General features: G+C 44.0%; 1 protein-coding gene across 1 annotated transcript in view; it reads right to left on the reverse strand.

The window, feature by feature from the left end:
* LOC138658024 (cocaine- and amphetamine-regulated transcript protein-like) overlaps positions 1-9,198 on the reverse strand; it is a 32,647-nt gene extending 23,449 nt beyond the window's left edge. Inside the window, exon 1 of the mRNA XM_069745607.1 lies at positions 9,037-9,198. Within this exon, the coding sequence (XP_069601708.1) occupies positions 9,037-9,198 (162 nt within the window). The remainder of the gene's footprint in view (positions 1-9,036) is intronic.
* Between the last annotated feature and the right edge of the window lie 3,296 nt (positions 9,199-12,494).

Raw genomic sequence — 12,494 nt, forward strand, 5'->3', positions numbered from 1 at the left:
GGAGCGATGTTCTGCAGAGAGGTCAGTGGTGTAATAATCTGCAGGATATATCACTATGTATCTGTCAGGAGGTGGAGGAGCGATGTTCTGCAGAGAGGTCAGTGGTGTAATAATCTGCAGGATATATCACTATGTATCTGTCAGGAGGTGGAGGAGTGATGTTCTGCAGAGAGGTCAGTGGTGTAATAATCTGCAGGATATATCACTATGTATCTGTCAGGAGGTGGGGGAGCGATGTTCTGCGAGAGGTCAGTGGTGTAATAATCTGCAGGATATATCACTATGTATCTGTCAGGAGGTGGAGGAGCGATGTTCTGCAGAGAGGTCAGTGGTGTAATAATCTGCAGGATATATCTCTTTCTGTCAGGAGGTGGAGGAGCGATGTTCTGCAGAGAGGTCAGTGGTGTAATAATCTGCAGGATATATCACTTTCTTTCTGTCAGGAGGTGGAGGAGCGATGTTCTGCAGAGAGGTCAGTGGTGTAATAATCTGCAGGATATATCACTATGTTTCTGTCAGGAGGTGGGGGAGCGATGTTCTGCGAGAGGTCAGTGGTGTAATAATCTGCAGGATATATCACTATGTATCTGTCAGGAGGTGGAGGAGCGATGTTCTGCAGAGAGTTCAGTGGTGTAATAATCTGCAGGATATATGACTATGTATCTGTCAGGAGGTGGAGGAGTGATGTTCTGCAGAGAGGTCAGTGGTGTAATAATCTGCATGATATATCACTATGTATCTGTCAGGAGGTGGAGGAGCGATGCTCTCCAGAGAGTTCAGTGGTGTAATAATCTGCAGGATATATCACTATGTATCTGTCAGGAGGTGGAGGAGCGATGTTCTGCAGAGAGTTCAGTGGTGTAATAATCTGCAGGATATGTCACTATGTATCTGTCAGGAGGTGGAGGAGTGATGTTCTGCAGAGAGGTCAGTGGTGTAATAATCTACAGGATATATCACTATGTATCTGTCAGGATGTGGAGGAGCGATGTTCTGCAGAGAGGTCAGTGGTGTAATAATCTGCAGGATATATCACTATGTATCTGTCAGGAGGTGGAGGAGTGATGTTCTGCAGAGAGGTCAGTGGTGTAATAATCTGCAGGATATATCACTTTCTGTCAGGAGGTGGAGGAGTGATGTTCTGCAGAGAGGTCAGTGGTGTAATAATCTGCAGGATATATCACTATGTATCTGTCAGGAGGTGGAGGAGTGATGTTCTGCAGTGAGGTCAGTGGTGTAATAATCTGCAGGATATATGACTATGTATCTGTCAGGAGGTGGAGGAGTGATGTTCTGCAGAGAGGTCAGTGGTGTAATAATCTGCAGGATATATCACTATGTATCTGTCAGGAGGTGGAGGAGCGATGTTCTGCAGAGAGTTCAGTGGTGTAATAATCTGCAGGATATATCACTATGTATCTGTCAGGAGGTGGAGGAGCGATGTTCTGCAGAGAGGTCAGTGGTGTAATAATCTGCAGGATATATCACTATGTATCTGTCAGGAGGTGGAGGAGCGATGTTCTGCAGAGAGGTCAGTGGTGTAATAATCTGCAGGATATATCACTATGTATCTGTCAGGAGGTGGAGGAGTGATGTTCTGCAGAGAGGTCAGTGGTGTAATAATCTGCAGGATATATCACTATGTATCTGTCAGGAGGTGGGGGAGCGATGTTCTGCGAGAGGTCAGTGGTGTAATAATCTGCAGGATATATCACTATGTATCTGTCAGGAGGTGGAGGAGTGATGTTCTGCAGAGAGGTCAGTGGTGTAATAATCTGCAGGATATATCACTATGTATCTGTCAGGAGGTGGAGGAGCGATGTTCTGCAGAGAGGTCAGTGGTGTAATAATCTGCAGGATATATCACTTTCTTTCTGTCAGGAGGTGGAGGAGCGATGTTCTGCAGAGAGGTCAGTGGTGTAATAATCTGCAGGATATATCACTATGTATCTGTCAGGAGGTGGGGGAGCGATGTTCTGCGAGAGGTCAGTGGTGTAATAATCTGCAGGATATATCACTATGTATCTGTCAGGAGGTGGAGGAGTGATGTTCTGCAGAGAGGTCAGTGGTGTAATAATCTGCAGGATATATCACTATGTATCTGTCAGGAGGTGGAGGAGCGATGTTCTGCAGAGAGGTCAGTGGTGTAATAATCTGCAGGATATATCACTATGTATCTGTCAGGAGGTGGAGGAGCGATGTTCTGCAGGGAGTTCAGTGATGTAATAATCTGCAGGATATATCACTATGTATCTGTCAGGAGGTGGAGGAGTGATGTTCTGCAGAGAGGTCAGTGGTGTAATAATCTGCAGGATATATCACTATGTATCTGTCAGGAGGTGGAGGAGCGATGTTCTGCAGGGAGTTCAGTGATGTAATAATCTGCAGGATATATCACTATGTATCTGTCAGGAGGTGGAGGAGCGATGTTCTGCAGAGAGGTCAGTGGTGTAATAATCTGCAGGATATATCACTTTCTTTCTGTCAGGAGGTGGAGGAGCGATGTTCTGCAGAGAGGTCAGTGGTGTAATAATCTGCAGGATATATCACTATGTATCTGTCAGGAGGTGGAGGAGCGATGTTCTGCAGGGAGTTCAGTGATGTAATAATCTGCAGGATATATCACTATGTATCTGTCAGGAGGTGGAGGAGTGATGTTCTGCAGAGAGGTCAGTGGTGTAATAATCTGCAGGATATATCACTATGTATCTGTCAGGAGGTGGAGGAGCGATGTTCTGCAGGGAGTTCAGTGATGTAATAATCTGCAGGATATATCACTATGTATCTGTCAGGAGGTGGAGGAGCGATGTTCTGCAGAGAGGTCAGTGGTGTAATAATCTGCAGGATATATCACTTTCTTTCTGTCAGGAGGTGGAGGAGCGATGTTCTGCAGAGAGGTCAGTGGTGTAATAATCTGCAGGATATATCACTATGTATCTGTCAGGAGGTGGGGGAGCGATGTTCTGCGAGAGGTCAGTGGTGTAATAATCTGCAGGATATATCACTATGTATCTGTCAGGAGGTGGAGGAGTGATGTTCTGCAGAGAGGTCAGTGGTGTAATAATCTGCAGGATATATCACTATGTATCTGTCAGGAGGTGGAGGAGCGATGTTCTGCAGAGAGGTCAGTGGTGTAATAATCTGCAGGATATATCACTATGTATCTGTCAGGAGGTGGAGGAGCGATGTTCTGCAGGGAGTTCAGTGATGTAATAATCTGCAGGATATATCACTATGTATCTGTCAGGAGGTGGAGGAGTGATGTTCTGCAGAGAGGTCAGTGGTGTAATAATCTGCAGGATATATCACTATGTATCTGTCAGGATGTGGAGGAGCGATGTTCTGCAGAGAGGTCAGTGGTGTAATAATCTGCAGGATATATCACTATGTATCTGTCAGGAGGTGGAGGAGCGATGTTCTGCAGAGAGGTCAGTGGTGTAATAATCTACAGGATATATCACTATGTATCTGTCAGGAGGTGGAGGAGCGATGTTCTGCAGAGAGGTCAGTGGTGTAATAATCTGTAGGATATATCACTATGTATCTGTCAGGAGGTGGAGGAGTGATGTTCTGCAGAGAGGTCAGTGGTGTAATAATCTGCAGGATATATCACTTTCTGTCAGGAGGTGGAGGAGTGATGTTCTGCAGAGAGGTCAGTGGTGTAATAATCTGCAGGATATATCACTATGTATCTGTCAGGAGGTGGAGGAGCGATGTTCTGCAGAGAAGTCGGTGGTGTAATAACCTGCAGGATATATCACTATGTATCTGTCAGGAGGTGGAGGAGTGATGTTCTGCAGAGAGGTCAGTGGTGTAATAATCTGCAGGATATATCACTATGTATCTGTCAGGATGTGGAGGAGCGATGTTCTGCAGAGAGGTCAGTGGTGTAATAATCTGCAGGATATATCACTATGTATCTGTCAGGAGGTGGAGGAGCGATGTTCTGCAGAGAGGTCAGTGGTGTAATAATCTGCAGGATATATCACTATGTATCTGTCAGGAGGTGGAGGAGCGATGTTCTGCAGAGAGGTCAGTGGTGTAATAATCTGTAGGATATATCACTATGTATCTGTCAGGAGGTGGAGGAGTGATGTTCTGCAGAGAGGTCAGTGGTGTAATAATCTGCAGGATATATCACTTTCTGTCAGGAGGTGGAGGAGTGATGTTCTGCAGAGAGGTCAGTGGTGTAATAATCTGCAGGATATATCACTATGTATCTGTCAGGAGGTGGAGGAGCGATGTTCTGCAGAGAGGTCAGTGGTGTAATAATCTGCAGGATATATCACTATGTATCTGTCGGGAGGTGGAGGAGTGATGTTCTGCAGTGAGGTCAGTGGTGTAATAATCTGCAGGATATATGACTATGTATCTGTCAGGAGGTGGAGGAGTGATGTTCTGCAGAGAGGTCAGTGGTGTAATAATCTACAGGATATATCACTATGTATCTGTCAGGAGGTGGAGGAGCGATGTTCTGCAGAGAGGTCAGTGATGTAATAATCTGCAGGATATATCACTATGTATCTGTCAGGAGGTGGAGGAGCGATGTTCTGCAGAGAGGTCAGTGGTGTAATAATCTGCAGGATATATCACTTTCTTTCTGTCAGGAGGTGGAGGAGCGATGTTCTGCAGAGAGGTCAGTGGTGTAATAATCTGCAGGATATATCACTATGTATCTGTCAGGAGGTGGGGGAGCGATGTTCTGCGAGAGGTCAGTGGTGTAATAATCTGCAGGATATATCACTATGTATCTGTCAGGAGGTGGAGGAGTGATGTTCTGCAGAGAGGTCAGTGGTGTAATAATCTGCAGGATATATCACTATGTATCTGTCAGGAGGTGGAGGAGCGATGTTCTGCAGAGAGGTCAGTGGTGTAATAATCTGCAGGATATATCACTATGTATCTGTCAGGAGGTGGAGGAGCGATGTTCTGCAGGGAGTTCAGTGATGTAATAATCTGCAGGATATATCACTATGTATCTGTCAGGAGGTGGAGGAGTGATGTTCTGCAGAGAGGTCAGTGGTGTAATAATCTGCAGGATATATCACTATGTATCTGTCAGGATGTGGAGGAGCGATGTTCTGCAGAGAGGTCAGTGGTGTAATAATCTGCAGGATATATCACTATGTATCTGTCAGGAGGTGGAGGAGTGATGTTCTGCAGAGAGGTCAGTGGTGTAATAATCTGCAGGATATATCACTTTCTGTCAGGAGGTGGAGGAGTGATGTTCTGCAGAGAGGTCAGTGGTGTAATAATCTGCAGGATATATCACTATGTATCTGTCAGGAGGTGGAGGAGCGATGTTCTGCAGAGAGGTCAGTGGTGTAATAATCTGCAGGATATATCACTATGTATCTGTCGGGAGGTGGAGGAGTGATGTTCTGCAGTGAGGTCAGTGGTGTAATAATCTGCAGGATATATGACTATGTATCTGTCAGGAGGTGGAGGAGTGATGTTCTGCAGAGAGGTCAGTGGTGTAATAATCTACAGGATATATCACTATGTATCTGTCAGGAGGTGGAGGAGCGATGTTCTGCAGAGAGGTCAGTGGTGTAATAATCTGCAGGATATATCACTATGTATCTGTCAGGAGGTGGAAGAGCGATGTTCTGCAGAGAGGTCGGTGGTGTAATAATCTGCAGGATATATCACTATGTATCTGTCAGGAGGTGGAGGAGCGATGCTCTCCAGAGAGTTCAGTGGTGTAATAATCTGCAGGATATATCACTATGTATCTGTCAGGAGGTGGAGGAGCGATGTTCTGCAGAGAGGTCAGTGGTGTAATAATCTGCAGGATATATCACTATGTATCTGTCAGGAGGTGGAGGAGCGATGTTCTGCAGAGAGGTCAGTGGTGTAATAATCTGCCGGATATATCACTATGTATCTGTCAGGAGGTGGAAGAGCGATGTTCTGCAGAGAGGTCGGTGGTGTAATAATCTGCAGGATATATCACTATGTATCTGTCAGGAGGTGGAGGAGCGATGCTCTCCAGAGAGTTCAGTGGTGTAATAATCTGCAGGATATATCACTATGTATCTGTCAGGAGGTGGAGGAGCGATGTTCTGCAGAGAGGTCAGTGGTGTAATAATCTGCCGGATATATCACTATGTATCTGTCAGGAGGTGGAGGAGCGATGTTCTGCAGAGAGGTCAGTGGTGTAATAATCTGCAGGATATATCACTATGTATCTGTCGGGAGGTGGAGGAGTGATGTTCTGCAGTGAGGTCAGTGGTGTAATAATCTGCAGGATATATGACTATGTATCTGTCAGGAGGTGGAGGAGTGATGTTCTGCAGAGAGGTCAGTGGTGTAATAATCTGCAGGATATATCACTGTGTATCTGTCAGGAGGTGGAGGAACAATGTTCTGCAGAGAGGTCAGTGGTGTAATAATCTGCAGGATATATCACTGTATTCGTCAGGAGGTGGAGGAGCGATGTTCTGCAGAGGTCAGTGGTGTAATAATCTGCAGGATATATCACTATGTATCTGTCAGGAGGTGGAGGAGCGATGTTCTGCAGAGAGTTCAGTGGTGTAATAATCTGCAGGATATATCACTATGTATCTGTCAGGAGGTGGAGGAGCGATGTTCTGCAGAGAGGTCAGTGGTGTAATAATCTGCAGGATATATCACTATGTATCTGTCAGGAGGTGGAGGAGCGATGTTCTGCAGAGAGGTCAGTGGTGTAATAATCTGCAGGATATATCACTATGTATCTGTCAGGAGGTGGAGGAGCGATGTTCTGCAGAGAGTTCAGTGGTGTAATAATCTGCAGGATATATCACTATGTATCTGTCAGGAGGTGGAGGAGCGATGTTCTGCAGAGAGGTCAGTGGTGTAATAATCTGCAGGATATATCACTATGTATCTGTCAGGAGGTGGAGGAGCGATGTTCTGCAGAGAGGTCAGTGGTGTAATAATCTGCAGGATATATCACTATGTATCTGTCAGGAGGTGGAGGAGCGATGTTCTGCAGAGAGGTCAGTGGTGTAATAATCTGCAGGATATATCACTATGTATCTGTCAGGAGGTGGAGGAGCGATGTTCTGCAGAGAGGTCAGTGGTGTAATAATCTGCAGGATATATCACTATGTATCTGTCGGGAGGTGGAGGAGTGATGTTCTGCAGTGAGGTCAGTGGTGTAATAATCTGCAGGATATATGACTATGTATCTGTCAGGAGGTGGAGGAGTGATGTTCTGCAGAGAGGTCAGTGGTGTAATAATCTACAGGATATATCACTATGTATCTGTCAGGAGGTGGAGGAGCGATGTTCTGCAGAGAGGTCAGTGGTGTAATAATCTGCAGGATATATCACTATGTATCTGTCAGGAGGTGGAAGAGCGATGTTCTGCAGAGAGGTCGGTGGTGTAATAATCTGCAGGATATATCACTATGTATCTGTCAGGAGGTGGAGGAGCGATGCTCTCCAGAGAGTTCAGTGGTGTAATAATCTGCAGGATATATCACTATGTATCTGTCAGGAGGTGGAGGAGCGATGTTCTGCAGAGAGGTCAGTGGTGTAATAATCTGCAGGATATATCACTATGTATCTGTCAGGAGGTGGAGGAGCGATGTTCTGCAGAGAGGTCAGTGGTGTAATAATCTGCCGGATATATCACTATGTATCTGTCAGGAGGTGGAAGAGCGATGTTCTGCAGAGAGGTCGGTGGTGTAATAATCTGCAGGATATATCACTATGTATCTGTCAGGAGGTGGAGGAGCGATGCTCTCCAGAGAGTTCAGTGGTGTAATAATCTGCAGGATATATCACTATGTATCTGTCAGGAGGTGGAGGAGCGATGTTCTGCAGAGAGGTCAGTGGTGTAATAATCTGCCGGATATATCACTATGTATCTGTCAGGAGGTGGAGGAGCGATGTTCTGCAGAGAGGTCAGTGGTGTAATAATCTGCAGGATATATCACTATGTATCTGTCGGGAGGTGGAGGAGTGATGTTCTGCAGTGAGGTCAGTGGTGTAATAATCTGCAGGATATATGACTATGTATCTGTCAGGAGGTGGAGGAGTGATGTTCTGCAGAGAGGTCAGTGGTGTAATAATCTGCAGGATATATCACTGTGTATCTGTCAGGAGGTGGAGGAACAATGTTCTGCAGAGAGGTCAGTGGTGTAATAATCTGCAGGATATATCACTGTATTCGTCAGGAGGTGGAGGAGCGATGTTCTGCAGAGGTCAGTGGTGTAATAATCTGCAGGATATATCACTATGTATCTGTCAGGAGGTGGAGGAGCGATGTTCTGCAGAGAGTTCAGTGGTGTAATAATCTGCAGGATATATCACTATGTATCTGTCAGGAGGTGGAGGAGCGATGTTCTGCAGAGAGGTCAGTGGTGTAATAATCTGCAGGATATATCACTATGTATCTGTCAGGAGGTGGAGGAGCGATGTTCTGCAGAGAGGTCAGTGGTGTAATAATCTGCAGGATATATCACTATGTATCTGTCAGGAGGTGGAGGAGTGATGTTCTGCAGAGAGTTCAGTGGTGTAATAATCTGCAGGATATATCACTTTCTGTCAGGAGGTGGAGGAGCGATGTTCTGCAGAGGTCAGTGGTGTAATAATCTGCAGGATATCACTTTCTGTCAGGAGGTGGAGGAGCGATGTTCTGCAGAGGTCAGTGGTGTAATAATCTGCAGGATATATCACTTTCTGTCAGGAGGTGGAGGAGCGATGTTGTGCAGAGAGGTCGGTGGTGTAATAATCTGCAGGATATATGACTATGTATCTGTCAGGAGGTGGAGGAGCGATGTTCTGCAGAGAGGTCGGTGGAGTAATAATCTGCAGGATATATGACTATGTATCTGTCAGGAGGTGGAGGAGCGATGTTCTGCAGAGAGGTCGGTGGAGTAATAATCTGCAGGATATATGACTATGTATCTGTCAGGAGGTGGAGGAGCGATGTTCTGCAGAGAGGTCGGTGGAGTAATAATCTGCAGGATATATGACTATGTATCTGTCAGGAGGTGGAGGAGCGATGTTCTGCAGAGAGGTCGGTGGAGTTGGGCTACTCACCAGGCTGTTACTCTGCAGGGGGAGCTGCTCCTGGGATATCTGCAGTCCTGGGTCCTGGCTTCTCCCTGGCAGGATGAGTGTGGACAGGTACAGGGCCAGCAGTAGGGCGCAGTGTTTTGGGGGTCCCCCGGTGAGTGTGGGGCAGTTCCTCCCTCTCTCCATGGCTGGCTCTGCAGGGTGTGATGTGACTGCTGCTGCTCAGGACTTATTTATACCTCTTCCCTCCCTCCCTCATCTCCAGTGCAATATTCGCCTCTTCAGATTTTCGATACTGATCAGTTATTAAAAATCCAGCCTTTCTTACATGCCCCCGCATTGTGCTGAGGGGTTGATACTATGATCCAGATGTCTGAGTGCAAATGTACAGAGGTGTTTAAAACTATTCGCCTCTTTGGCTTTTTACCTATTTTGTTACATTACAATCTGTGTGTAAATATTTTTGTAATCCGATTTGTGTGCGATGCAACAGTACTAAATAGTGTTAGTGGGTGAAGTAAGTAAAATATAGGTATAAATTAAATTCATGAGATCAAATAACTAAAAATTGTCATGTGCATATGTATTCATCCCTTTTACCATGAATCCCATACAATTTCTGGTGCAAGCAATTCCCTTCATAAGTCCCATGCTTAGTGACAGGACGCCCCCCCCCTGTGTGTAGTCTGTCACACGTCTGTCAGTATGTACAGTCATGGCCAAAATTTTTGAGAATGACACCAAAATTATATTTTCACATGATCTGCTGCCCTCTGGTTTTTATTAGTGTTTGTCTGATGTTTATATCACATACAGAAATATAATTGCAATCATATTATGAGTACCAATAGGTTATATTGACAGTTAGGCCGGCTTCACACTCAGCGTATGAAAATACGGTCCGTATATTACGGCCGTAATACGCTGAAAAGTCCCGAAAATAGTGGTCTGTAGCTCCTCCGTAGGCAGGGTGTTTCAGCGTTTTTTGCGCATGGCATCCTCCGTATGTAATCCGTATGGCAGCCGTACTGCGTTTTTTTATCGCAGGCTTGCAAAACCGAAATACGGCTATACAATGGATCCATGTGTTAAAAAAAAATATATATACTGTATATATATATATATATATATATATAATGTCAGTAGACACATATATGTATATATATTAATATTTCATCCAGCGCGATATAGCAGAAGGCCGGTAATTGAATTACCGGCTTTTGCTTTCTCATTCCTAAACCCGACATGATATGAGACATGGTTTACATACAGTAAACCATCTCATATCACCATTTTTTTTTGCATATTCCACACTACTAATGTTAGTAGTGTGTCTATGCAAAATTTGGCCGTTCTAGCTAGTAAATTAAGGGGTTAAATGGCGGAAAAAATTGGCGTGGGCTCCCGCACAATTTTCTCCGCCAGAGTGGTAAAGCCAGTGACTGAGGGCAGATATTAATAGCCTGGAGAGGATCCATAGATATTGCCCCCCCCCCCCCCCTGGCTAAAAACACCTGCCCCCAGCCACCCCAGAAAAGGCACATCTGGAAGATGCGCCTATTCTGGCACTTGGCCACTCTCTTCCCATTCCCGTGTAGCGGTGGGATATGGGGTAATGAAGGGTTAATGCCACCTTGCTATTGTAAGGTGACATTAAGCCAAATTAATAATGGAGAGGCGTCAATTATGACACCTATCCATTATTAATCCAATACTAGTAAAGGGTTAAAAAAAAACACACACATTATTAAAAATTAATTTAATGAAAAAATCACAAAGGTTGTTGTATTAATTTATTCTACTCTCAATCCACTCACTGAAGACCCTCGATCTGTAAATAAAAAAAAATAAATAAACCAACAATATACATACCTTCCGAGGATCTGTCACGTCCAACGATGTAAATCCATCTGAAGGGGTTAAAATATTTTGCAGCCACGAGCTTTGCTAATGCAACATTGCTCATGCCTGCAAAACCCCGGAGAATGTAGGTAAAGTAGGTCAATGACCTATATTTACCTGCATTTGCGGTGAGGCGCCCTCTGCTGGTTGTTCCTAGATCGTGGGAACTTTCCCAGAAAGCTCCTTGGCTCGAGTTCATATGAGGACAACCAGCAGAGGGCGCCCTCTTATGATCTCGAGCCAGGGAGCTTTCTAGGAAATTATCACGATCTAGGAACAGCCAGCAGAGGGCGCCTCACCGCAAATGCAGGTAAATATAGGTCAATGACCTACTTTACCTACATTCTCCGGGGTTTTGCAGACATGAGCAATGTTGCATTAGCAAAGCTCGTGGCTGCAAAATATTTTAACCCCTTCAGATGGATTTACATCATTGGACTTTACAGATCTGCGGAAGGTATGGATATTGTTGGTTTATTATGTTTTTTTTTGTTACAGAACAAGGGTCTTCAGTGATTGGATTGGGCGTTCAATAAAATATTAAAACAACCTTTGTTTTTATTTCATTAAAATAATGTTTAATATTGTGTTTGTGTATTTTGTTAACCCTTTACTAGTATTGGATTAATAATGGATAGGTGTCATAATTGACGCCTCTCCATTATTAATCTGGCTTAATGTCACCTTACAATAGCAAGGTGGCATTAACCCTTCAAATACCCCATATCCCACCGCTACACGGGAATGGGAAGAGAGTGGCCAAGTGCCAGAATAGGCGCATCTTCCAGATGTGCCTTTTCTGGGGTGGCTGGGGGCAGATGTTTTTAGCCAGGGAGGGGCCAATAACCATGGACCTTCTCCAGGCTATTAATATCTGCCCTCAGTCACTGGCTTTACCACTCTGGCGGAGAAAATTGTGCGGGAGCCCATGCCAATTTTTTCCGCCATTTAACCCCTTAATTTACTAGCTAGAACGGCCAAATTTTGCATAGACACACTAATGACATTAGTAGTGTGGAATATGCAAAAAAAAAATGGTGATATGAGATGGTTTACTGTATGTAACCATGTCTCATATCATGTCGGGTTTTAGGAAGGAGAAAGCAAAAGCCGGTAATTGAATTACCGGCTTTAAAGCTGTCTAGCGCTGGAAGAAATAATATATATATATACATATATATATATATATATATATATATATATATATATATATATAATGTGTCTCACTGACATATATATATATATATATATATATATATATATATATATATATATATATATATATATATATATATATACCTATTCTATGTGTACACATTTATTCTACCTATTCTACTGGAATATAGACAGAAAGAAAAAGGGAGTACCAAACCAGCCATAAATAAAATCTAATATTTATTAATAATAGATCTAAAAAATATAACATACACTAAAATACAAAATAGTATAAAAGATTATATATATCTTCTGGACAACAATCTACAAATTGTGAAGGACACAAACAAGAACCAACCACAAAAGTAATATACACAGGACCCTATATATCTGGTGTTACATATAGCAGCAACTAGCAACATCAT

This window comes from Ranitomeya imitator, chromosome 1 (assembly GCF_032444005.1).
Source record: "Ranitomeya imitator isolate aRanImi1 chromosome 1, aRanImi1.pri, whole genome shotgun sequence".
NCBI lineage: Eukaryota > Metazoa > Chordata > Amphibia > Anura > Dendrobatidae > Ranitomeya > Ranitomeya imitator.